Here is a 22,828-nt window from a genome sequence, read left to right as displayed (position 1 = left end):
TTTACTCTTGCACAGTTTGTTATAGATTGTACTGAATTTAGAAGGCCTGAGTTTGGATTCTAGCTCTGCCATTTGCTGACCAATCCTGTGCAAGTCTGTCACAGACGTAGTGGGAAAAACATTGCATTTGGAATTAGACCTGGGTTTCAATCCTTGTTCTAACATTATTAGCTATGTGTACTTGGTTAACTTACTTCATACTTCTGAATTTTAATTTCCCAAGAGGGAAAATCTATTGAACTCTCCATTTGGCCAACCAGGGGCTTGAACTAGACATTTTGTAAGGAGTCAGAATTGGGGGCAGTGGCTCAGAAAGGACATCTAAGAAATGTTACTGCTTAACCCCAGTGCCTATGATACCTGTGCCTGGCAACCATAAACTTTCTTAAGTCAAAGAACGTTTTCCAAAAGTAAACTTTTTTTCTAACTGCTTCCTAAAGAAATAAAATAAATAAAATAACTCAGTCACTAATGCAAAGAAATTACTTTTCATAGAGGCAGCTGCTTCAACACCTATAACTCTCACAATTGCTGGAATACAGTATTGGTAAAATTAAGTTTTAGCAGCTCTGAGTTTAAATACAACGGAAAATGATTTCTTTGATAAGATTAATGAGAGGTTAAAGAGTTATAGAATGTGTCTCAGAGCACCTGGTTTATAATAGGTATTTAATATTTATTTTTCTCCTATTTCATTTCTAATATGAGTACGTTTAACTAGGTCCCTTCTAGTTCTAAAATTCTGTAAACCCTCCCTTCTCTTTCTCTAGTACTTTACTGTCCATACCATTTTATATTATCTCATATTGGTGCTTAATTTTAAGTGTTATTTCCCTAGCAAGATTATACATTACATATTATACATTATGAGAGTGGGAGCTATATCTTGATTTCTTGGAAATCATAAAGAGACATATCACGCAGCTTGTGCTGTGTGATGATTGTACCTCAAAAAATATCTTCTAAAAGAATGCGTGAACTAGGCTGGGTGCGGTGGCTCACGCCTGTAATCGCAAGTACTTTGGGAGGCCGAGCGGGTGGATCACAAGGTCAGGAGATCGAGACCATCTCTACTAAAAATACAACAAATTAGCCAGGTGTGTTGGCGAGCGCCTGTAGTCCCAGCTACTTGGGAGGCTGAGGCAGGAGAATGGCATGAACTCGGGAGGCGGAGCTTGCAGTGAGCCAAGATTGTGCCACTGCACTCTAGCCTGGGCAACAGAGCGAGGCTCCGTCTCAGAAAAAAAAAAAAGAATGCATGAACTAAAGTTAAAACTCGGTGTGGCATGGAGGGTCAAGGAGTAGGGGAAATTTTACAGTTAACAAGGCTACAAGTACTTTTCCAAATTACTGAGTTCAGTATTTAAGCATTTCTTATACTTCTCAGATATGTGAAATACTAGCATTTTATCACCTTTCCCATCTGGAAAATAATTATAGATTAGGTCTATCATTAGCTGTTTAAAAACTAGGTTTTAATTGTACAACTAACTATTCAAGTAGAAAAGTAAAATGATACAAAGTCTGACCTTGACCTACCTTTATGGTCCCTGCAAGTTATAGTAGTCATCAATTTTTGTTTGTATCTTTTTTTTACTTTTCTTTTGAGACAGGGCCTTGCTGTGTCACCCTGGCTGGAGTGCAGCAGCACGATGACTGCTGTCTGCAGCCTCAACTGCCCATCCTCAAGTGATCCTCTCACCTCAGCCCCATGAGTAGCTGAAACTACAGGCGTGTGCCCCCATGCCCTGCCGATTTTTCTGTTTTTTTGTAGAGACAGCATTTCACCTTGTTGCCCAGGCTTGTGTTTGTATCTTTAATGACCTTTTTTTTTTTTTTTTTTTGGCGTTTTTTTCTATATATGTATTTAAAGAATTGTGTGTGTGTGATCATGATTAATTTTTAGATTTTGGTGGAACCTTAGACATTGCCTAGCACCCCTTTTCCATCCCTTTCCCATTTTGTAAATGAGGAAACAAGTCTAAATGGTCAAGTGGCATACCCAAGTTATTGGAGCTGGCTAGTGATACAACCAGGACTACACCCCCAGGTCTTTGGACTCCCACGCCAGTATTCATCCTACTAAAGTAGATGATAGTCTTAAAAAAGTACAAATTGTTGGGAGGAACAAAACTAGTTCTCTTAGTTGCATAATTTTTTTTTCTTTGAAGATTTTTTTCTTTGGTGTTCTTGACTCAGAAAATCCAACTTTCTGGTATTACAAAAAAATCAAGATTAAAATTAATACATCGAGCACCTTAAAGCATAATACAGTTGACTTTGTAATTAGCAGAGTTGAAAGTGATGAGAAGATCCTCTAATTTTCTTTTTGCCTGCAGGAAGGTGGGAGTCAATCATTTTGACAAGTCTCCTGAAAGGAACAGCTAGCAGGAACTGAAACCTTTTTCCATTTGGTCTCGTGGCAAAGGCAGAGACTGCTCCACCAGCTCCACACAGTATGGAAGACAGTTATTTACCTTCTTGTGTTCTCGAATTTTGTTGTATTTCAAAAGTAATACATATTTGTTTTGTGTTAAAGTGTAAACTGAATATTCAGACATTTTACATAATAACGTTTATTTTGTTTGTATGTTGTAGATATCATTCCATGATAGTACATACAGGTCTACTTCATTGTGTTTTTAAATAATTGAAAAGTACTCCATAGCACAAACGTACCATGATTTACTGAACAATTCTCTTGGTGATGGACATTTAGGTTGCCTGCAAGATTTGGCTACTTTGAACATCCATGTATATATATGTGAAGGACAGATTTCTAGAAGTGAAATTGCCAGATCAAATGGTATAGTCAAATTACTCTTCACAAAATACCGTACTGACTTAGGCTTTTACTGATAGTGTGTGAATGCTTGTTTCTCCACATCCTCACCAATCCAGATTATCATGGCATCTTAATTATTGCCATTTTGATAGGCAAAAAGTATCTCATTGTTCTAACATGTATTTCCATGTTTCTGCTAAGGTTAAATATCTTAAAATTATTTCTTGGCCAGGCGCAGTGGCTCAAGCCTGTAATCCCAGCACTTTCGGAGGCCGAGACGGGCAGATCAGGAGGTCAGGAGATTGAGACCATCCTGGCTAACCTGGTGAAACCCCGTCTCTACTAAAAAATACGAAAAACTAGCCGGGCGAGGTGGCGGGCGCCTGTAGTCCCAGCTACTCGGGAGGCTGAGGCAGGAGAATGGCGTAAACCCGGGAGGCGGAGCTTGCAGTGAGCTGAGATCCAGCCACTGCACTCTAGCCTGGGCAACAGAGCGAGACTCCGTCTCAAAAAAAAAAAAAAAAAATTATTTCTTATGCTACAAGGCATAGTGCAAAGATTTTGAAATACTAGAGTATTACCCACATACAGTGGACTGGAGTTGGTATAAGGTTATTTTCTCTTCCTCAGTGAAACTGTCTTATTTCTCCAGAAATGATGTGCTCACGGGTGCCCTCTGAACAGTCTTCTGGTACCTCTCTGTTGCCTAAAGACAGTGCCCCATTTTCTTGGGGTTCCTTGGATGAGGATGGATTGGATGACTCCTTGCTGGAGCTGTCAGAGGGAGAAGAAGATGATGGTGATGTAAATTACACAGAGGAAGAGATTGATGCACTGTTGAAGGAAGATGACCCATCATATGAGCAGTCTTCTGGGGAAGATGATGGTGGGCATGTTGAGAAGGGAGAAAGAGGGAGTCAAATTCTACTTGATACCCCCCAAGAGAAAAATTCATCGTACAGCTTGGGACCAGTAGCTGAGACTCCTGACCTCTTCAAACTACCTCAGCTAAGTACATCAAGTGGTCATGGACCAACTCCTCCTAAACCGTTAAACAGACGCTCTGTACTAGAAAAGAATCTTATAAAAGTAACTGTTGCACCATTTAATCCAACAGTTTGTGATGCTTTGCTTGATAAGGACGAGACTGATTCATCCAAAGATACTGAAAAACTCTCTTCCCTTGGAGAAGAGATGAGAGAAGATGGTCTTAGCCCAAATGAAAGCAAACTTTGTACTGAATCTGAAGTGGTCAGCCCCAATAACTCTGCCTGGGATAGGCCCCAACTCTCTTCTTCAAACAACAACTTTCAACAAGCTGTCTCTGATAAAAATATACCTGACAGTGAGAACCCTACGTCTGTGTTCTCTCGGATCTCAGACCATTCAGAGACTCCTTCTAATATGGAGTCATCCTGCAGAAGTGGTTCACACAAGTCAAGTTGTGAGATGAGATCTCCGGTTGTTTCCAGCTCATCGAACAAAGTAAGTATGTTTTATTCAAGGTGAAGAGAAAAATGAAATTATTTTTATTCAGATGTATAGCAGAGTTTCCATATACCCGCTATCTCCACACATACACAACTTCCCCTGCTGTGGGCATCCTACTCCACAGTGGTACATTTGTTATAATCTGGCAGAGCTTTGTATTCAGACAAATTGGGGTTTTAATCCTGACTAGCACTGTGACCCTGGGCTAATTATTTAGCCTCTATGTTTCCCCACATTTCTTATCTAAATTGCAGTAAATAATAGTTCATAGTATAATAAGGATTAATGAAATAATGTATTTATATCACCTGGTACATAGTATTAAATTATCCTCTGTTGAATAATTACTAAGATGGTAATTCTATTATTTTTCCTGTCTTTGGGTTTCAGCCTATGTCTCAATCTTTATTGCCGTGCTATATATTAAGATACAGCACTATCTCTGAGTCAGCCATGAAAGCTGAAAAATCTTGGGCAATTTACCTAACTTTTTTGAACCTGATTCCCTATCTGCCAAATGAGTGTAATAATCCCTGCCACATAGCGTTTCTTTTTTTTTTTTTTTGAGATAGAGTCTCACTCTGTCCCTCAGGTTGCAGTGCAGTGGCATGATCTCAGCTCACTGCAACTTCCGCCTCCCGGGTTCAAGCAATTCTCCTGTCTCAGCCTCTCGAGTAGCTGGGATTACAGATGTGCACCACCATGCCCAACTAATTTTTGTATTTTAGTAGAGACTGGGTTTCACCATGTTGGCCAGGGTGGTCTCAAACTCCTGACCTCAGGTAATCCACCCGCCTTGGCCTCCCAAAGTTTTGGGATTATAGGCGTGAGCCACTGCACCTGGCCAGGGTTTCTTTTTTCTTTTTCTTTTTTTTTTTTTTAAGATTACAGTTGTTATTTAAAGCACTGCTGTCATACGTGGTACACAGTGTTCACGAATATGCTTTTGTAGCCTTTGGTTAAAAAATATTTCCATAAATAGTCTTGTTTTCAGTGGTTTTCTTGTAACTGAGAATCACCTTTCCTTTTGCGTTCCTTTTCCTCAAAAAAGCAGGATATTCTTAACAAGGATTTTGGGAAGATGAAAGGCCATGAGAGAAGACTAGGCAAAGTCATTCCTGTTCTACAAACCAAGACCAGGTAATGTAAAGTATAATTAAATATTCTGACTTCTTTTGGTTCTCTTCAATTTCTTTCTTCCCCTCCTGTTTCCTCTTAGTGTAGGGAAAAAAACCCTGCTCCAGGAGTAAGCAAACTTGAAGTTCCAGCACTACCAACTATGTGACTTTTGGCAAGTCAGTTAATCTCTTTTTTTTTTTTGAGACAGAGTCTCGCTCTGTCGCCCAGGCTGGAGTGCAGTGGCCGGATCTCAGCTCACTGCAAGCTCCGCCTCCCGGGTTTACGCCATTCTCCTGCCTCAGCCTCCCGAGTAGCTGGGACTACAGGCGCCCGCCACCTCGCCTGGCTTAGTTTTTTGTATTTTTTAGTAGAGACGGGGTTTCACCGTGTTAGCCAGGATGGTCTCGATCTCCTGACCTCGTGATCCGCCCGTCTCAGCCTCCCAAAGTGCTGGGATTACAGGCTTGAGCCACCGCGCCCAGCCGGCAAGTCAGTTAATCTCTTACCTCAGTGTTTATGTATAAAATAAGGCTAATGATGCCTTCTCTGCTGCTTTACAGGGTTATTTTGAAAGCAAAATAGACATATTAGTGAAAATACTACAAATGTAAGGTATCTTCTGTGTATGGGGCAGCCTGATCACATATATGATAAGAGGTTAGAATAATTTTAACCAAAATGTTGGCCGGGCGCGGTGGCTCAAGCCTGTAATCCCAGCACTTTGGGAGGCCGAGACGGGCGGATCACGAGGTCAGGAGATCGAGACCATCCTGGCTAACACGGTGAAACCCTGTCTCTACTAACAATACAAAAAACTAGCCGGGCGAGGTGGCGGGCGCCTGTAGTCCCAGCTACTCGGGAGGCTGAGGCAGGAGAATGGCGGGAACCCGGGAGACGGAGCTTGCAGTGAGCCGAGATCCAGCCACTGCACTCCAGCCTGGGCCACAGAGCGAGACTCCATCTCAAAAAAAAAAAAAAAAAAAAAAGAATGATTTTAACCAAAATGTAAAAATACAACTAGTAGAAAATCATTTTGTCATCTCTCCTAAGTTGCATACAACTGCCCTCGAAAAAAAATTCTAGTAGGGGTTGCAAATTTGTGTCACCTTTTCAATTTATTCTCTTGTTGCCAGGAGATGGCAGTGTCTCTACATGGTCCTTTTAAACTGAATCTACTAGAGAAGCTTTTTTTTAAATGTTGAATCAGATTAGCTTCCTTACAGTGAGATTTTAAAAAATTCTTTTGATTATACATTTATTATATTTATTTTGCTTATACATTTATTATATTTATTTTGCTTAAAAAATTTAATTAGGCCGGGCGCAGTGACTCACACCTGTAATCCCAGTACTTTGGGAGGCTGAGGTGGGCCAATTCCTAGAATTCAGGAGTTCAGTACCAATCTGGGCAACATGACGAGACCCTGCCTCTACTAAAAATAAAAAAAAATACCCAGGTGTGGTGGCGCACACCTGTGGTCCCAGCTACTTGGGAGACCGAGGTGGGAAGATTGCTTGAGCCCAGCGGACAGAGGTTGCAGTGAGCCGAGATCATGCCACTGCACCCCAGCCTGGGAGACAGACCTTATATAAAAAATAAAATAAGTATTTAAATTGTTACAAATAAGGCTAAAGTTTCCTTTGACTATGACTCTGAATCTCAGTTTCCTAGTTTTTTATTTTGTTTGCATAATTGAGAGAAATCTTGTGAATTGTTTACAATGTAAGTGATATCAAAAACTCACAACTCAGGCTACTTGGGACAGTAATAAATTTGCAATCTCAATATTCTCATCTGCTGACTCTTTAGTATAGTCAAGTCAGTATGAGTATGGGCCAGAAATTGCTTTCACCAAGGTCACCGTTGCTGATTGCCAGATATAGTGATTCTTTTCAGTGTTTATCCCATTTAACTTTTCAATTTCACTCTAGAAAGTTAGCTATTTTCTGACTAACCTTGAGTTACTCAACAAATACTTTCTTTCTCTAGGGACTAGGTAATCTTCACCTTTCTATTCCTTGTTAGCAGGAGGTTGTATCTATTTCCTTCAAGCCGGAATGCAGTGGTGTGATCATAGCTCACAGCAGCCTTGAACTCGTGAACTCAAGTCATCCTCCCTCCTCAGCCTCCTGAATAGCTAGGACTATAGGCACATGCAGCCATGTCCAGCTCATTTAAAAAAAAAAAAATTTATTGGATTTCGCTGTGTTGCCCTGGCCGGTCTCAAATTCCTGGCCTCAAGCAGTCCTCCTGCCTGCGACTCCCAGAGTGCTGGGATTACATGTGTGAGCCACCACACCCAGCTTCTCTTTTTTCTCGATTCCATACTCTATTTTAGTTTTTTTTTTTTTTTTTGGCTAATACTGTTCTCTGTCTCTTGATCATAAAGATAATTTTGCCTCTGAAACTTAGTTCTAATCGATCAGCAGTATATCACTTCTCTCTACAAAGCTCTATATTCCTGTTTCTAATGGGCTGTTCTTCTTTTTTCTGGTTTGCTTTATTCAAGGACTAATGTTCCGACGTTTTCACAATCAAATCTAGAACAGCAGAAGCAGCTTTATCTCAGGAGTGTCATTGCTCATATAGAAGACCCAGAGGACACTAACCAAGGTAACATGGTAACCAAAGAAAGGCATAAAAACATGTGATGCAACTTTCTCTTTCCAGTGTAACAGCTTAAACTGACTGGGAGATTGTTTAGAATTTTCTTAAATTCTTGAGAAAGATAACTTCCTTACTCAAAGATTTTCACTTAAAGGGATTGCCTAACTAGATAATTCTCAAAGTGGTTTGGTTAACCAGTATTAGAGAGGGGTCTAAGCACGCTTACAACAGTACATGAAAGGTGCCTCCCTCATGGCTGAGGGCTTTAACCCAGACCTGTACATTTTTGCTAGGGATTTTTTGTCTGAAAAATGATGGAAGTGGATGACCAGGTGCTGCTTACTAATCAGTGGTTTTTTAAATTTGCAATGTTTTATTTTCCCTGTTACCTTCAAGCATTTAAATGTAAAAGCAGGCATTTCAAATACCATTCTGCATTTTGGCTTCTGAATAAAAGCTCTTGAAAGGTTTGGCTACCTTCCAGATCCTTCAAGTTGTGTTCTCCCCTCTTCATTAGAAGATAATTGCAAACCAAAGTGACTAGATTCTTTCTCCAGCTCTCAAGAGACTACAGTCCATGTTATCATTCAGCCTGAACTTTTGGCTGATGGGAAAGCTCCTAAAGGGGAGACTTGTGGGAAGAACTGAAGGTGAAGGGGTTAGGGAGGTTTTATACTGATAAAAGAATCACTTCTTAAAAAGATCACTCCAGGCTAGGCGTGGTGGCTCATGCCTGTAATCTCAGCACTTTTGGAGGCAGAGGCAGGCAGGTCACTTGAGGCCAGGAATTTAAGACCAGCCTGGCCAGCATGGCAAAACCCCATCTCTACTAAAACTATAAAAATTAGCCGAATTGTATTCTTTTGGGAAAAAAAAAATTAGCCAGGTGTGGTGGCACATGCCTATAATCCTAGCTACTCGGGTGGCTTAGGCACAACGATCACTTGAATCCGGGAGGCAGAGGTTGCAGTGAGCCAAGATCATGCCATCGCACTTTAACATGGGTGACAGAATGAGACTGTGTCTCAAAAAAAAAAAAAAAAATCCATGTTCTGTCATCTTTATTCATTCTGCGAACTTTTCTCGAGTATTTCAGTGGTGGTAGGTAGGAAGAAAAGGAATTGGAAATGTAAAGAGGAGTAAGATAGGGTCTTGGCCCTCTGGGAATTCATAGCCCAGAGAAGAAGATAATTACACTGCAATATTGATTAGTGTTCTGATAGAATTACATATAAAGTACAGTAGGAGCAGGGAAGGAGCCCTTCTACTTGTGTTTGGGAAAAGTGGAAGATGGGGAAGGAGGATGCCCTAGGTGAACTCCACAGAGAAGATAATTAGTTTGATTACTCTAAGATCTATTGTAAATCACTAGGGAGCGTTTTAGGAGAATTTTTGGTCCTTTTGCAGAGGAGACTCTTCTTTCTTTTGACAAATCCTGAATTATGTAGTAGTTTTTCTTGTTTGTTTTATTTATAAGACTATGAGTGAAAGGTTTAGAACTCAGAGACATCAGTCAGAAGAATTTTTTTTATCCCCTATCCTTTTTTCACTGAATATTTCATAAGCAACCAAATATTATACTGATTTATTAGCCCTCTGCTTGTGAGATCCCTTTGCTAGAACTATTTTAGGTCTGGTAGAAGTAGAGAAACCTCTCCTCTCCACCTCTCCCCCCACCATTGGAGGGGCAAATTTAAAAGAAATCTGTCTATATTCAAGCTCTGTGGAAGAGGCCTAGTCATGTCATTGCTTTTCCCTCTGTGAGCTGACTCCTTTTTTTATATCCTAGGCAGTTGACACTGATGATATCCAGTTATGTTTTCTCTCTCATTTGGAGCATTTAAAGAAAGTTTCCCAAGAAAAGCAAAGAGCAGCCGTTCACCCTATAACATTATTTTCAGTCTTTTTCCCCATTCAGCAGTTCCTGTCACAGTATTACCACAACAATCTATATCCCATAAAGAATAGCTGGAATAACTATAGTGAATAGGCAGCATACTTCAGTGGTTGAGAGAATAAAGTCTAGTCTAGAGTTAACATCTGGGTTCACATCTTGGCACCACTGCTTACTGGCTGGGTGAGCCATTAAAAACTCATTTGTAAAATGGGGATAATACCAAATCTTAGCTTACATGAAAATTATATGGGTATAAGGCATAGAACAGTACCTAGCTCTAGCAACTAACATTTATTGAATAGTTGCTGTTATCAGCAAGAAAGGATATCTTTTCATAGTGAATTTTTTATAGGTAAAATAGCCTTAAATCTAGTGTTTGTTCTTAAATCACAGACAAAAAATACTGGAAATAGCTTTGATAAAATGTTGATAAATGAAGGTGAGTGGTGAGTCCACTTTCTACTTTTGTGTATATTTGACAATTTCCATAATTAAAAAGTTTTTTTTAAGCACGTCTTTTAGGGCATTCATTTTTTTCTTCTTTTTTTTTTTTTGAGACGGAGTCTGGCTCCATCGCCCAGGCTGGAGTGCGGTGGCCAGATCTCAGCTCACTGCAAGCACCGCCTCCCGGGTTCACGCCATTCTCCTGCCTCCGCCTCCCAAGTAGCTGGGACTATAGGCGCCCGCCTCGTCGCCTGGCTAGTTTTTTGTATTCTTTAGTAGAGGCGGGGTTTCACCGTGTTAGCCAGGATGGTCTCGATCTCCTGACCTCGTGATCCGCCCGTCTCAGCCTCCCAAAGTGCTGGGATTACAGGCTTGAGCCACCGCGCCCGGCTCATTTTTTTCAACATTACAAATTACTCTAAAAATTTCACAGACCTCTGGCACTTCCTTCTGCCTTCCAGGAACCCAGTATAATAAGTTTTTCTGTCACTTCCATTGCCCAGTATTCCTACATCCAAAATCATAAGATTTTTATATACCATATTACAAGGGCGGGAGTGCTGTATTCTTCACCTTTCCTTCATTTGTATGTGAATTATAGTGCAGCCAGAAGCACAAAAGGGGAGCATAGTACTTTCTGTCCTCCTTTTTGAGATGTTTATTGTATTTAGCCTTAAAAAAGTATAATTCTTCAGGTTCTTATCAGACACAGAGAAATTAGTAAGGAGTAGATTCAAATGTAGTTCTTGCCAGTTCAGTTTGAATCCTCTCCATTGGGTTAGTTATCTCTTTTCACTTTATCAATAATGTATATATTATTGATGTAGAATGTAACAAAGCAAATCATCTTTCAATTCCACTATTCTAATGTAAGTATAATGTCTTTAGTTTAGTGCCGCATTTTTTTTTTTTATAATAACACTTAAAAAGAAATACCACTTCCTTTCTGGTATCCTTGCAAGTGGAAAACTTTCTGTGAAACTATATGTACTTAAAGTAGAAAAGGACAATTAAGAGCTTCTCTTTAATCTCCTAACACATAAATCTGTTCTATATATCTTTGCCAAGTGACCATTTAGCCTTTGTTTAGAGTTCTAATAATGCAAAAACACATTACCTCATAAGGCAGGTCATTCATTGCTTAGAAAATTCTAGTTGTTAGAAAGTTATTCCTTACGTTGAGTCAAATGTGGCTTCCCCGTAACTTCTAGTGGTAGTTTCTAGTTCTGCCCTCTAGCATTATGAAAAATAACGTTGTTCTGTCTTTCATTTTTTATTCTTTTTTTTTTTTTTGGAGACGGAGTCTTACTCTGTTGCCCAGACTGGAGTGCAGTGGTGCGATCTCAGCTCACTGCAGCCTCTGCCTCCCGGGTTCAAGCAATTCTCCTGCCTCAGCCTCCCAAGTAGCTGGGACCACAGGTGCGGGCAGCCACACCTGGTTAATTTTTGTATTTTTAGTAGAGACAGGGTTTCACCATTTTGGCCAGACTGGTCTCGAACTCCTGGTCTCAAGTGATCCGCCCACCTTGGCCTCCCAAAGTGCTGGAATTACAGGCATGAGCCACAGCACCTGGCCCATTTTTTATTTTCAGACATTAGAAATAATGATTCTCTCTCCTACAAAGAAAAAAACTTAAAATCACCTGTAAATCCATTCTGCCACCTAGAAATAACAAAATTAACATTTTGATAATTATCTTTCCTGTAAGGTAGAATATATACAGGGAAATTACATATTAATAGTTTATAATCTGCTTTCTTTGTACTTAATGTATTAAGGAACTTTTCATGTTAAATATTTGAAATTAAGATTTTTAATGATTACAAAGTATTTTATTATATAATTTATTTCATCTTGGTAAATTAGATTGTGTCCATTTTCACTAGTAATGCTGCAGTGAACATTCTGGTCAATACATGTTTATGTACAACTCTTATTTCTATAGGATGAATCCCTAGAAGTGGAATTGCTGGGTAAAGTATATAAACATTTAAAAAACTGTTACATGTTACCAGATGGTCCTGCCCCAAAAAATTGTATTAATTTTTAGTGTCACCAATTTGATAGGTAAATTTTAACATATTTTGTTTTAATAATTGGTAAGGTTAAACTTTTTTGTTTATTGGTAATTTATATTTAATCATAACTTTTAAAAAATCATCTAATATATATTCCATATTCCCATTTCCATAGTTGTCCCAAAAATGTATTTTTGTAACTTTGATGAAATAGCATCTAATCAAAGTTCACATGTTTAGTTATTGTCTCCTTACTCTCTTTTAATTTAGGTCACTTGTTTTATAGATTGTCCCACATTCTGATTTTTGTCTGTTTCTTGTGGTATCATTTAATTTGTTCCTCCATTCTCTGTATTTCCTGTAAACTAGAAGCTGGGTCCAGAGGTGGGATTAGATTCAAATTAAGTGTTTTTGGCAGGAATAATTCCTAGGTGCTATCGTATATTCATCCTACACTATATCCTCCTAATCAAATTAGGAGGCGTATATGACACTTAATGACAGGTTGTTCCACAAATAGTAATACTAAGTTTGTTAAGGTGTAAACTGCCATATCTATCCATTGTAAAGTACATTTACCCCTTTGTAATTAGTAAATTATCTGTGGGGTGATGCTTTGGTACCATGTGAATATCCTGTTCCCCAACAACTAACTCTTCACCTGATTGCTGGAGCATTTATTGATGATCCTTGCTTGAATGAGCTATTGCACTGGGAGTTACATAGAAAATGTTCTTTTTTGGCTGGGTGTGGTGGCTCGTGCTTGTACTCCCAGCGCTTTGGGAGGCCGAGGCAGGTGGATCATCTGAGGTCAGGAGTTCGAGACCAGCCTGACTGACATCATGAAACCTGTCTCTACTAAAAATATAAAAATTAGCTAGGCGTGGTCGTGGGCGCCTGTAATCCCAGCCGCTCGGTAGGCTGAGGCAGGAGAATCTCTTGAACCCAAGAGGCAGAAGTTGCAGCAAGTGAAGATCACGCCATTGCACTCCAGCCTGGGCAACAAGAGCAAAGTTCCATCTCAAAAGAATGTTCATTTTCTGAATATATAACTTCTTCTACAGTTATTAACTAGCATTCTTTTATAAAGATTTTCTATTATTTTAGTATTACTATAACCTCATGGATTTTTTTAAAGAGTCAATGTGTTGTAATCTTTTAGTACTGTTCTTTTTTCTTTTTGATGCTCAGTTTGTCTCAAATTTGATAAATAGGAGCTCCTTCAAGATGATTCTTGTTCCTATTGACATGATCCCATTAATCTTTTTTTAATTGTAAAAAAATACGTCTAACATAAAATTTACCATCTTAACCATTTTTAAGTGCACAATTCAGTAATGTTACATATATTCACGTTGTTGTGAAACGTGTCTCCAGAACCTCTTCATCTTGCAAATCTAAAACTCTATACCTACATAACAGTTCCCCTTCTCTCCCCTCAGTCTCTGGTAACCACCATTCTACTTTCTTTTCTTTTTTTTTTTTAGTATGACTACTTTAGATACCTTTTATAAGTGGAATCATACAATATTTATCGTTTTGTGACTGGCTTATTTCATTTAGTATAATGTCTTCAAGGTTCACCCATTGTGGCATGTGACAGGATTTCCTTCCTTTTTAAAAATTTTTATTTTTATTTTTTTCTATTTTTCTCACCACTCAATTTCCTTCCTTTCTGAGGCTGAGTAATATTCCATTGTATATTTTCACACCATTTTTTTTTGATCCATTCATCTGTCAGTGGACATTAGGGTTGCTTCCTCTTCTTGGCTATTACGAATAGTGCCACTATGAACATGGGTCTACAGATATCTCTTTAAGACCCTATTTTTAATTCTTTTGGATATATATGGAGAAGTGGCATTGCTGGACCATATGGTAGGTCTGTTTTTAATTTTTTGAGAAACTTTCATACTGTTTTTCACAGCAGTTGCACCATTTTGCAGTCCTACCAACAGTGCACAAGAGTTTTAATTTTTCCCCATCCTTGCTAGCACTTGTTTTTTTGTACTTTTTTTTTTTTTTTTTTTTTTTTGAGTCTGGAGTCTCGCTCTGTCACCCAGGCTGGAGTGCAGTGGTAGAGTCTTGGCTCACTGCAACCTCTGCCTCCCACATTCAAGCCATTCTCGTGCCTCAGCCTCCCAAATAGCTGGGACTACAGGCACACTCCACCACGTCTGGCTAATTTTTGTATTTTAGTAGAGATGGGGTTTTGCCATGTTGGTCAGGCTGGTCTTGAACTCCTGAGCTCAAGTGATCTCCCCATCTCGGCCTCCCAAAGTGCTAGGATTGCAGGTGTGAGCCACTGCACCTGGCTTGTGTTTTTTTGTTTTGTTTTGTTTTGTTTTTACAGTAGCTATCCTAAAGGGTGTTAAATCAGTATTCATTGTTTTTGTGTCACAAGTAAGTATTGTTCACTGAAAAGCCAAGTAGTATATTATGGCTTCATTTTCTTTCTTGAATTGTTTATTTTTGTAGAGTTGTTAATTGCTTCACTTTCTTTCATTGAATTTTTTTTTCAGGAGAGCTTTTTCCTGGAGCCTTCTGTTCTACTGCTCCAATTTGCACTGCTTGTTCTTTAGCCCTGCAACAGAGCTGTCATCCCAGGATTTTCCTCTGCTGCCCACCTGGGTTGAATCCTGTTTCTTGGATCCTGTATCTTCCTCTTTCTTATTTTTGGTTTTAGTAGAGGACATCCTCTGAGAATATCTAAGAAAGGATGCATAGATTTTTTTTGTCTCTGCATTTCTGAGCATGTCTTTATTCTATCCTTTTACTTGATTGATAGTTTGATACAGAATTCTAAATTTAAAATCAATTTTTGCTCAGAAATTTGAAGACATGGCCGGGCGCAGTGACTCACACCCGTAATCCCAGCACTTTGGGAGGCTGAGGCGGGTCATCACAAGGTCAGGAGTTTGAGACCAGCTTGGTCAATATGGTGAAACCCCATCTCTACTAAAAAAAAAAAACATACAAAAATTAGCTGGGTGTGGTGGTGGGCGCCTGTAGTCCAGCTTGGGTGACAGAGCAAGACTCTGTCTCAAAAAAAAAAAGAAATTTGAAGACATTCAGTACTGCTCTTAAGAAGTCTGTTATCAGTTTAACTTTTATTTATTTGTATGTGATCTCTCTTTTTCTCTCTGGAAGTTCTTTTTTGTTTGTTTGTTTGAGACAGTCTCACTCTGTTGTCCAGGCTGGAGTGCAGCAGCATGATCTGAGCTCACTGCAGCCTCCACCTCCCACGTTCAAGCGGTTCTTCTGCCTCAGCCTCCCAAGTAGCTGGGATTATAGGCACCCGCCACCTGGGTAACAAGAGCGAAACTCCGTCTTAAAAAAAAAAAAAAAAAGATAAGCATATTGGACTAAAAACTTTCTTTGTGCACCTTTGGAATTCCTCCCTCTGCCTTTCTCTGCCCCCTCTAATCCCCAGGCAAGATTTACCACTGGTCTTGTGTCTACTGCCATTAGTTTGCATTTTCTAAAGTTTTATGTGATGGAATCATATGCTATGTACTCTTTTGAGTCTGGCTTCTTTGTCTCAACATAATTATTTTGAAATTCATCCATGTTGCATGTTTATTTATTTTTATTGCTGAGTAATATTCCATTAAATAGATTTAGCCCTAAGTGAATGTTTACCCATTCACTTAGATGGGCATTTGGCTTATGTTCAATTTTTGGCTATTACAGCTAAAGCTGTTAGGAACATTCGTGCACAGATCTTTGTATATTGACTGGGTCATATGGTAGGTGTGTGTTTAACTTTTTAAGAAACTGCCAAACTGTGTTCCAAAGTAGTTGTACCATTTTTCATTTCTATTAGCAGTTGTATGAATTCCGGTTGTTGCCAGCCTTACCAGTAGTTGGGTATGGTCACTATTTTTAACTTTTTTGCCAAGTTTTTAATTGTAAAATACACATAATATACACATAACCATCTTTTAAAAACCTTTTTATAGAAACATTTGGGCTGGGTGCAGTGCGCGGCGCCTGTAATCCTAACACTTGGGGAGGCTGGGGTGGGCGGATTACCTGAGGACAGGAGTTCGAGACCAGCCTGGCCAATTTGGTGAAACTCCGTCTCTACTAAAAATACAAAAATTAGCCAGGCATGGTGGCGGATGCCTGCAATCCCAGCTACTCGGGAGGCTGAGGCAGGAGAATCGCTTGAACCCAGGAGGCAGAGGTTGCAGTGAGCCGAGATCATACCATTGCGCTTTAGTCTGGGCGACAAGCAAAACTCCGTCTCAAAAAAGAAAAACTTGTAAGTGTACAGTTCAGTGGTGTTAAGTATATTCATATTGTTGTACAGCCATCACCATATCCATTTCAATAATTTTTTGGTCTTGTACATCTGAAGCTTTGTTTTTTATTTTTTTAAAGATGGAGGTCTTGCTGTATTTCCCAGGTTAGGCTCAAACTCCTAGGCTTAAGCAATCCTCCTCCTCAGCCTCCCGAGTGTCTGAGACTACAGGCACACATCGCTATACCCACTAAAAATCCAAAGCACTATACCCATTAAACAATAACTCCCCATTCCCATCTCCCTTTAGCCCCTGACAACCACCATTCCACTTTACGTGTTTATGAATTTGACTACTGTAACAGGAACCTCACATAAGTGGAGTCAAGACAAAGTGGTATTTGTCTTTTTGTGACTGGCTTATTTCACTTAGCATAATGTCCTCAAGGTTCATGTTTGTTGTAGCATGTGTCAGAATCTCCTTCCTTTTTAAGACTTAGTAATATTATAGTGTATGGATGCCACCTTTTGATTATCCATTTATACATCAATGGACACTTGGTTTTCTTCCACCTTTTAGCTATTGTGAATAATGCTGCTATGCATATGCGTCTACAGATATCTTTTTGAGACCCTGCTTGCAATTCTTACGTACTGAGAAGAGGAATTGCTAGATCATATGCTAATTATATTTTTATTTTTTTATTTTTATTTAATTAATTTATTTTTTTGACATGGAATCTAGCTCTGTCACCCAGGCTGGAGTGCAGTGGCACAACCATAGTGCAGTGCAGCCTCAAACTCCTGGCATCAGTCTCTTGAATAAGGTTAAACTACAGGTGCACACCACCATGCCTGGCTGATTTTTTTTTTTTTTTTTTATTTTTAGAGACAGGGTCTCACTGTGTTGCTCAGGCTAGTTGTAAATTCCTAGTCTCAAACTATCTTCCCACTCCAGCCTCTTGAGTAGCTGGGATTATAGGTACATATCACTGCACCCAGACTGTTTTCTTTTACTTATTTGTTTTTTGAGACAAAGTCTCAGTCTGCCACTGAGGTTGGAGTACAGTGGTGTGATCTCAGTTCACTGCAACTTCTTCCTCTCAGGCTCAAGCAGTCCTCCCACCTCAGCCTCCCAAGTAGCTGGGACTACAGGCTCACCACCACACCTGACTAATTTTTTGTTTGGTTTGGTTTTAAGATAGTCTTGCTCTGTTGCTGAGGCTGGAGTACAGTGGTGCAATCTCAGTTCACTGCAACCTCTGCCTCCCAGGTTCAAGCGATTCTCCTGTCTCAGCCTCCTGAGCAGCTGGGATTACAGGCATATGTCCACCACACCTGGCGAATTTTTCTATTTTTAGTAGAGATGGGGTTTCACCATGTTGGCCAGGCTGGTCTTGAACTTCTGACCTCAAGTGATCTGCCCACTTTGACCTCCCAAAGCACTGGGATTATAGGCTTGAGCCACCGCACTCGGCCTAATTTTTTGTATTTTTGGTAGAGACCATGTTTTACCATGCCACCGCACCTGGCCACCTATTTTCTGTTTGTTTATGTTTTTTTATTTTATTTTGAGACAGAGTCTTGCTCTGTTGCCCAGGGTGGAATGCAGTGGCATGATCTTGGCTCGCTATAACCTCCACCTCCTGGATTCAAGCAATTCTCCCTGCCTCAGCCTCCCAAGTAGCTGGGATTCACCCACCACCACACCTGGCTAATTTTTGTATTTTTAGTAGAGGCGGGGTTTCACCATGTTGGCCAGGCTGCTAACTCCTGACCTCAGGTGATCCGTCTTCCTCGGCTTCCCAAAGTGTTGGATTACAGGTGTGAGCCACCACGCCCAGCCTATTTTCTGTTTTTTAATGAGAGTCATCCTAATGGCTGTGAAGTGGTCAGTTTTTATAATTTTAGACATTCTAATGTATGTGTAGTGATATCTCATTGTAGTTTTCGTTTGCATTTTCCTAATGAGTAATAATGTTGTGCTTATTTGCCATCTGTATATCTTCTTTGGTGAAGTATTTTTTGCTCATTTAAAAAATTGGATTATTTTCTTTTTATTTATTGAGTTTTGAGAGTTCTTTTTTTTTTGAGACAGAGTCTGGCTCTGTCGCCCAGGCTGGAGTGCGGTGGCCAGATCTCAGCTCACTGCAAGCTCTGCCTCCCAGGTTTATGCCATTCTCCTGCCTCCGCCTCCCAAGTAGCTGGGACTACAGGCGCCCGCCTCGTCGCCCGGCTAGTTTTTTGTATTCTTTAGTAGAGACGGGGTTTCACCGTATTAGCCAGGGTGGTCTCGATCTCCTGACCTTGTGATCCGCCCGTCTCGGCCTCCCAAAGTGCTAGGATTACAGGCTTGAGCCACCGCGCCCGGCCGAGAGTTCTTTAAATACATATTCCAAATGCAAGTTTCTTTGCCAGATAAGTAATTTGGAAATATTTTCTCCCAGTGTATGCCTTGTCTTTTCATTCCCACGAGTGTCTTCTAAAGAACAGAAATTCTGCTGGGCGTGGTGGCTAATGCCTGCAATCCCAGGACTTTGGTAGGCCGAGGTGGGCGGATCACAAGGTCAGGAGATGGAGACCATCCTGGCTAACACCAGGTGAAACCCCATCTCTACTAAAAATACAAAAAAAGCTGGGCATGGTGGCGGGCGCCTGTAGTCCCAGCTACTCAGGAGGCTGAGGCAGAAGGATGGCGTGAAACCCGGAGGCGGAGATTGCAGTGAGCCGAGATCACGCCACTGCACTCCAGCCTGGGTGACAGAGTGAGACTCTTTCTCAAAAAAAAAAAAAAAGAATTCTTAGTTTTAATGAAGTAAGTTTGTTTATTTTTATTTATTTTTCTTTGTAGTCACTGGTTATAGCAGATGAGCTAAGTTTTAATCAGGTTTTTAAAAATTTCGTGGGTCGGGAGCGGTGGCTTACACCTGTAATCCCAGCACTTTGGGAGGCTGAGGCAGGCGGATCACCTGAGGTCAGGAGTTCGAGACCAGCCTGACCAACATGGAGAAAGCCCATCTCTACTAAAAATACAAAATTAGCTGGGCGTAGTGGTGCAAGCCTGTAATTCCAGCTACTCGGGAGGCTGAGGCAGGAGAATTGCTTGAACCTGGGAAGCGGAGGTTGTGGTGGGCCGAGCTAGCGTCATTGCACTCCAGCCTGGGCAACAAGAGCAAAATTCTATCTCAAAAGAAAAAAAAAGATATGGATTATGCTTTCATGTAGTATCTAAGAAATCTTTGCCTGAAAGAAAAGGCCCCCAAAATTTTCTCCTATGTTTTTTTCTAGAGGTTTTATAACTTTAAGGATTACATTTAGATCTGTGATCGTTTTAAAATATATTCTGTATGTAGTGCAAGATATGGATTAAAGCATGTAATCCCAGCACTTTGGGAAGCTCAGGTGGGAAGATTGCTTGAGCCCAAGGGTTCGAGACCAGCCTGGGCAATGTGGTGAAACCTTGCCTCTACCAAAAAAATTAAAAAGTTAACTGGGCGTGGTGACACACACCTGTAGTCCTAGCTACTCAGAAGGCTGAGGCAGGAGGATTGCTTGAGCCCAGGAGAGGGAGGTTGCATTGATGCACCACAGCACTCCAGCCTGGGTGACAGAGTGTAAGACTGTCTCAAAAAAATACATATATATATATATAGAGAGAGAGAGAGAGAGGAATGTAAGGCTTATCTTCTTGGCACATGGATATTCAGTTGCTTCTTTACCATTTATTGAAAAGACTGTCCATTCTGCATTGAATTGCCTTTGTACCTTTGTCAAAAATCAGTTGTCTCTAGAAAAATCAGGTTTCAAGGATAAAAAAAAGACTAATGTGTTTCCACTAGTGTTCTTATGTTTTGGTTGTGTTGGCTTTTGTAGATTCTTTGCATTTCCATATAAATTTTAGGATCAGTATATCAATTCCTTAAAAAAGGCCTGCTGGGATTTTGATTGGGATTGTATTGAGTCTATATAAATAAATAAAACTGAGAGAGAATTAACATTTTATTTTGTTTTTTTGAGATGGAGTCTCACTCTGTTCCCTAGGCTGTTGTGCAGTAGTGCAATCTCAGCTCACTGCAACCTCTGCCTCCAAGATTCAAGCAATTCTCCTGCCTCAGTCTCCCAAGTAGCTGGGTTTACAAGTGCCTGCCACTACACTCAGCTTAATTTTTTTATTGTTAATACAGGCAGGGTTTCACCATGTTGGCCAGGCTGTTCTCGAACTCTTGACTTCAAGTGATCAGCCCTCCTCAGCCTCCCAAAGTGCTGAGATTACAGGTGTAAGCCACCGCGCCTGGCTGAGAATTAAAACATTTTAATATTAAGTGTTTCGATTAAAGTCTTCTCTAATTTCCTTCGGAAATGTTTTGTAGCTTTTGTACAGTCTTGCACATCTTTTATCCAATTTATCCCTGAGTGTTTCATATTGTGATTATTTTGTAAAATGATTTAGTTTTTAAAATTTCAGGCCGGGCGCGGTGGCTCAAGCCTGTAATCCCAGCACTTTGGGAGGCCGAGACGGGCGGATCACGAGGTCAGAAGATCGAGACCATCCTGGCTAACATGGTGAAACCCCGTCTCTACTAAAAAATACAAAAAACTAGCCGGGCGAGGTGGCGGACGCCTGTAGTCCCAGCTACTTGGGAGGCTGAGGCAGGAGAATGGCATGAACCCGAGAGGCGAGCTTGCAGTGAGCTGAGATCCCGCCACTGCACTCCAGCCTGGGCCACAGAGCGAGACTCCATCTCAAAAAAATAAAATAAAATAAAATAAAATAAAATAAAATAAAATTTCAGTGTCTGTTCATTGCTATTATGTAGAAATGTAATTGATTTTTGTGTCTTGATCTTATTTTCTATAACCTTCCTAAATTCTTTTATTAGTTTGATAACTTTTTAATAGATTTTTATCAGGTTTTCTCTATAGGTTATCATATTGTCAGCAAATAAAGAAATTTTTACTTGTTGCTTTCTGACTTGGATGCCTTTTATTTACTTTTCTTGTGCTGCCTAGAACCTCTAGTTAAGTACAAATGAGATCTTTTCTTTCTTTCTTTTTTTTTTTTTTTGTTGTTGTTATTATTGAGACAGTGTCTCACTCTGTTGCCCAGGCTGGAGCGCAGTGGCATGATCTCGGCTCACTGCAACCTCAGCCTCCTGAGTAGCTGGGATTACAAGCATGAGCCACTGCACATGACCTAATTTTCTGTATTTTTAGTAGAGACGGGGTTTCACCATGTTAGCCAGGATGGTCTTGATCTCCTGACCTCATGATCCACCCGCCTTGGCCTCCCAAAGTGGTGGGATTATAGGCATGAGCCACCATGCCCGGCTGAGATCTTTTCCTGTTGTTGACTTCTCTTTTTTTTGGGATGGAGTCTCGCCCTCACCCAGACTGGAGTGCAGTGGCTCGATCTCAGCTCACTGCAATCTCTGCCTTCCAGGTTCAAGCAATTCTCCAGCCTCAGACTCCCGAGTAGCTGGGACTACAGGCATCCACCACCATGCCTGGCTAGTTCTTGTATTTTTAGTAGAGATGGGGTTTCACCATGTTGGCCAGGCTGATCTTGAACGCCTGACCTTAGGTGATCCGCCCACCTTAGCCTCTGAAATTGCTGGGATTACAGGTGTGAGCCACTGCGCCCAGCCAATTTTTTGTATTTTGTCAGAGGTGGGGTTTTGCTCTATTGGCCAGGCTGGTCTCAAATTTCTGACCTCAAGTATCTGCCTGCCTCTGCCTCCCAAAATGTTGGGGTAACACGCATGAGCCATTGTGCCTGACCCTGTTGCTGATTTTAGAAAAACATTTAGAACTGGGCACGGTGGCTCATGCCTGTAATTCCAGTGCTTTGGGAGGCCAGTGTGGGAGGATCACTTGTGCCCAACCTAGGTGACAGAGTGAACCCTGTTTTGTTACTAATTTTTTTGAGATGGGATCCGGTTGTGTCCCCCAGGCTAGAGTGCAGTGGGGCCATCACAGCTCACTGCAGCCTCAACCTCCTTAAGTAATCCTCTTACCTTGGCCTCCAGAGCAGCTGGGACTACAGGCAAGTGTCACTATGCCTAGCTAATTTTTAAATTTTTTTGTAGAGATGGTTTCCAGCTTTGGCCTCCCAAAGTACTGGGATTATGAGCATGAGCCACCATGCCTGGCCTGTGTTCTGATTTCTATTCCGAGATAGATAGATAGATAGATAGATAGATAGATAGATAGATAGATAGA

General features: G+C 40.6%; 1 protein-coding gene across 5 annotated transcripts in view; it reads left to right on the top strand.

Annotated features, from left to right (window-relative positions):
* The window catches only part of S100PBP (S100P binding protein), a 43,398-nt gene that overhangs the window by 5,349 nt on the left and 15,221 nt on the right, over positions 1-22,828 (top strand). For 3 of the 5 annotated variants that reach the window (XM_023232277.1, XM_023232278.2, XM_023232279.2), the window contains exons 2-5: positions 2,340-2,456; positions 3,438-4,270; positions 5,328-5,416; positions 7,906-8,009. In XM_023232277.1, the coding sequence (XP_023088045.1) occupies positions 3,440-4,270; positions 5,328-5,416; positions 7,906-8,009 (1,024 nt within the window). In that variant the 5' untranslated portion in view covers positions 2,340-2,456; positions 3,438-3,439. The remainder of the gene's footprint in view (positions 1-2,339; positions 2,457-3,437; positions 4,271-5,327; positions 5,417-7,905; positions 8,010-22,828) is intronic. The other 2 variants (XM_023232281.2, XM_023232280.2) reach the window with 2 other exon arrangements.

The sequence above is a fragment of the Piliocolobus tephrosceles genome, chromosome 1, assembly GCF_002776525.5.
Source record: "Piliocolobus tephrosceles isolate RC106 chromosome 1, ASM277652v3, whole genome shotgun sequence".
Lineage (NCBI taxonomy): Eukaryota > Metazoa > Chordata > Mammalia > Primates > Cercopithecidae > Piliocolobus > Piliocolobus tephrosceles.
This window is presented reverse-complemented; position numbering and strand designations above follow the sequence as displayed.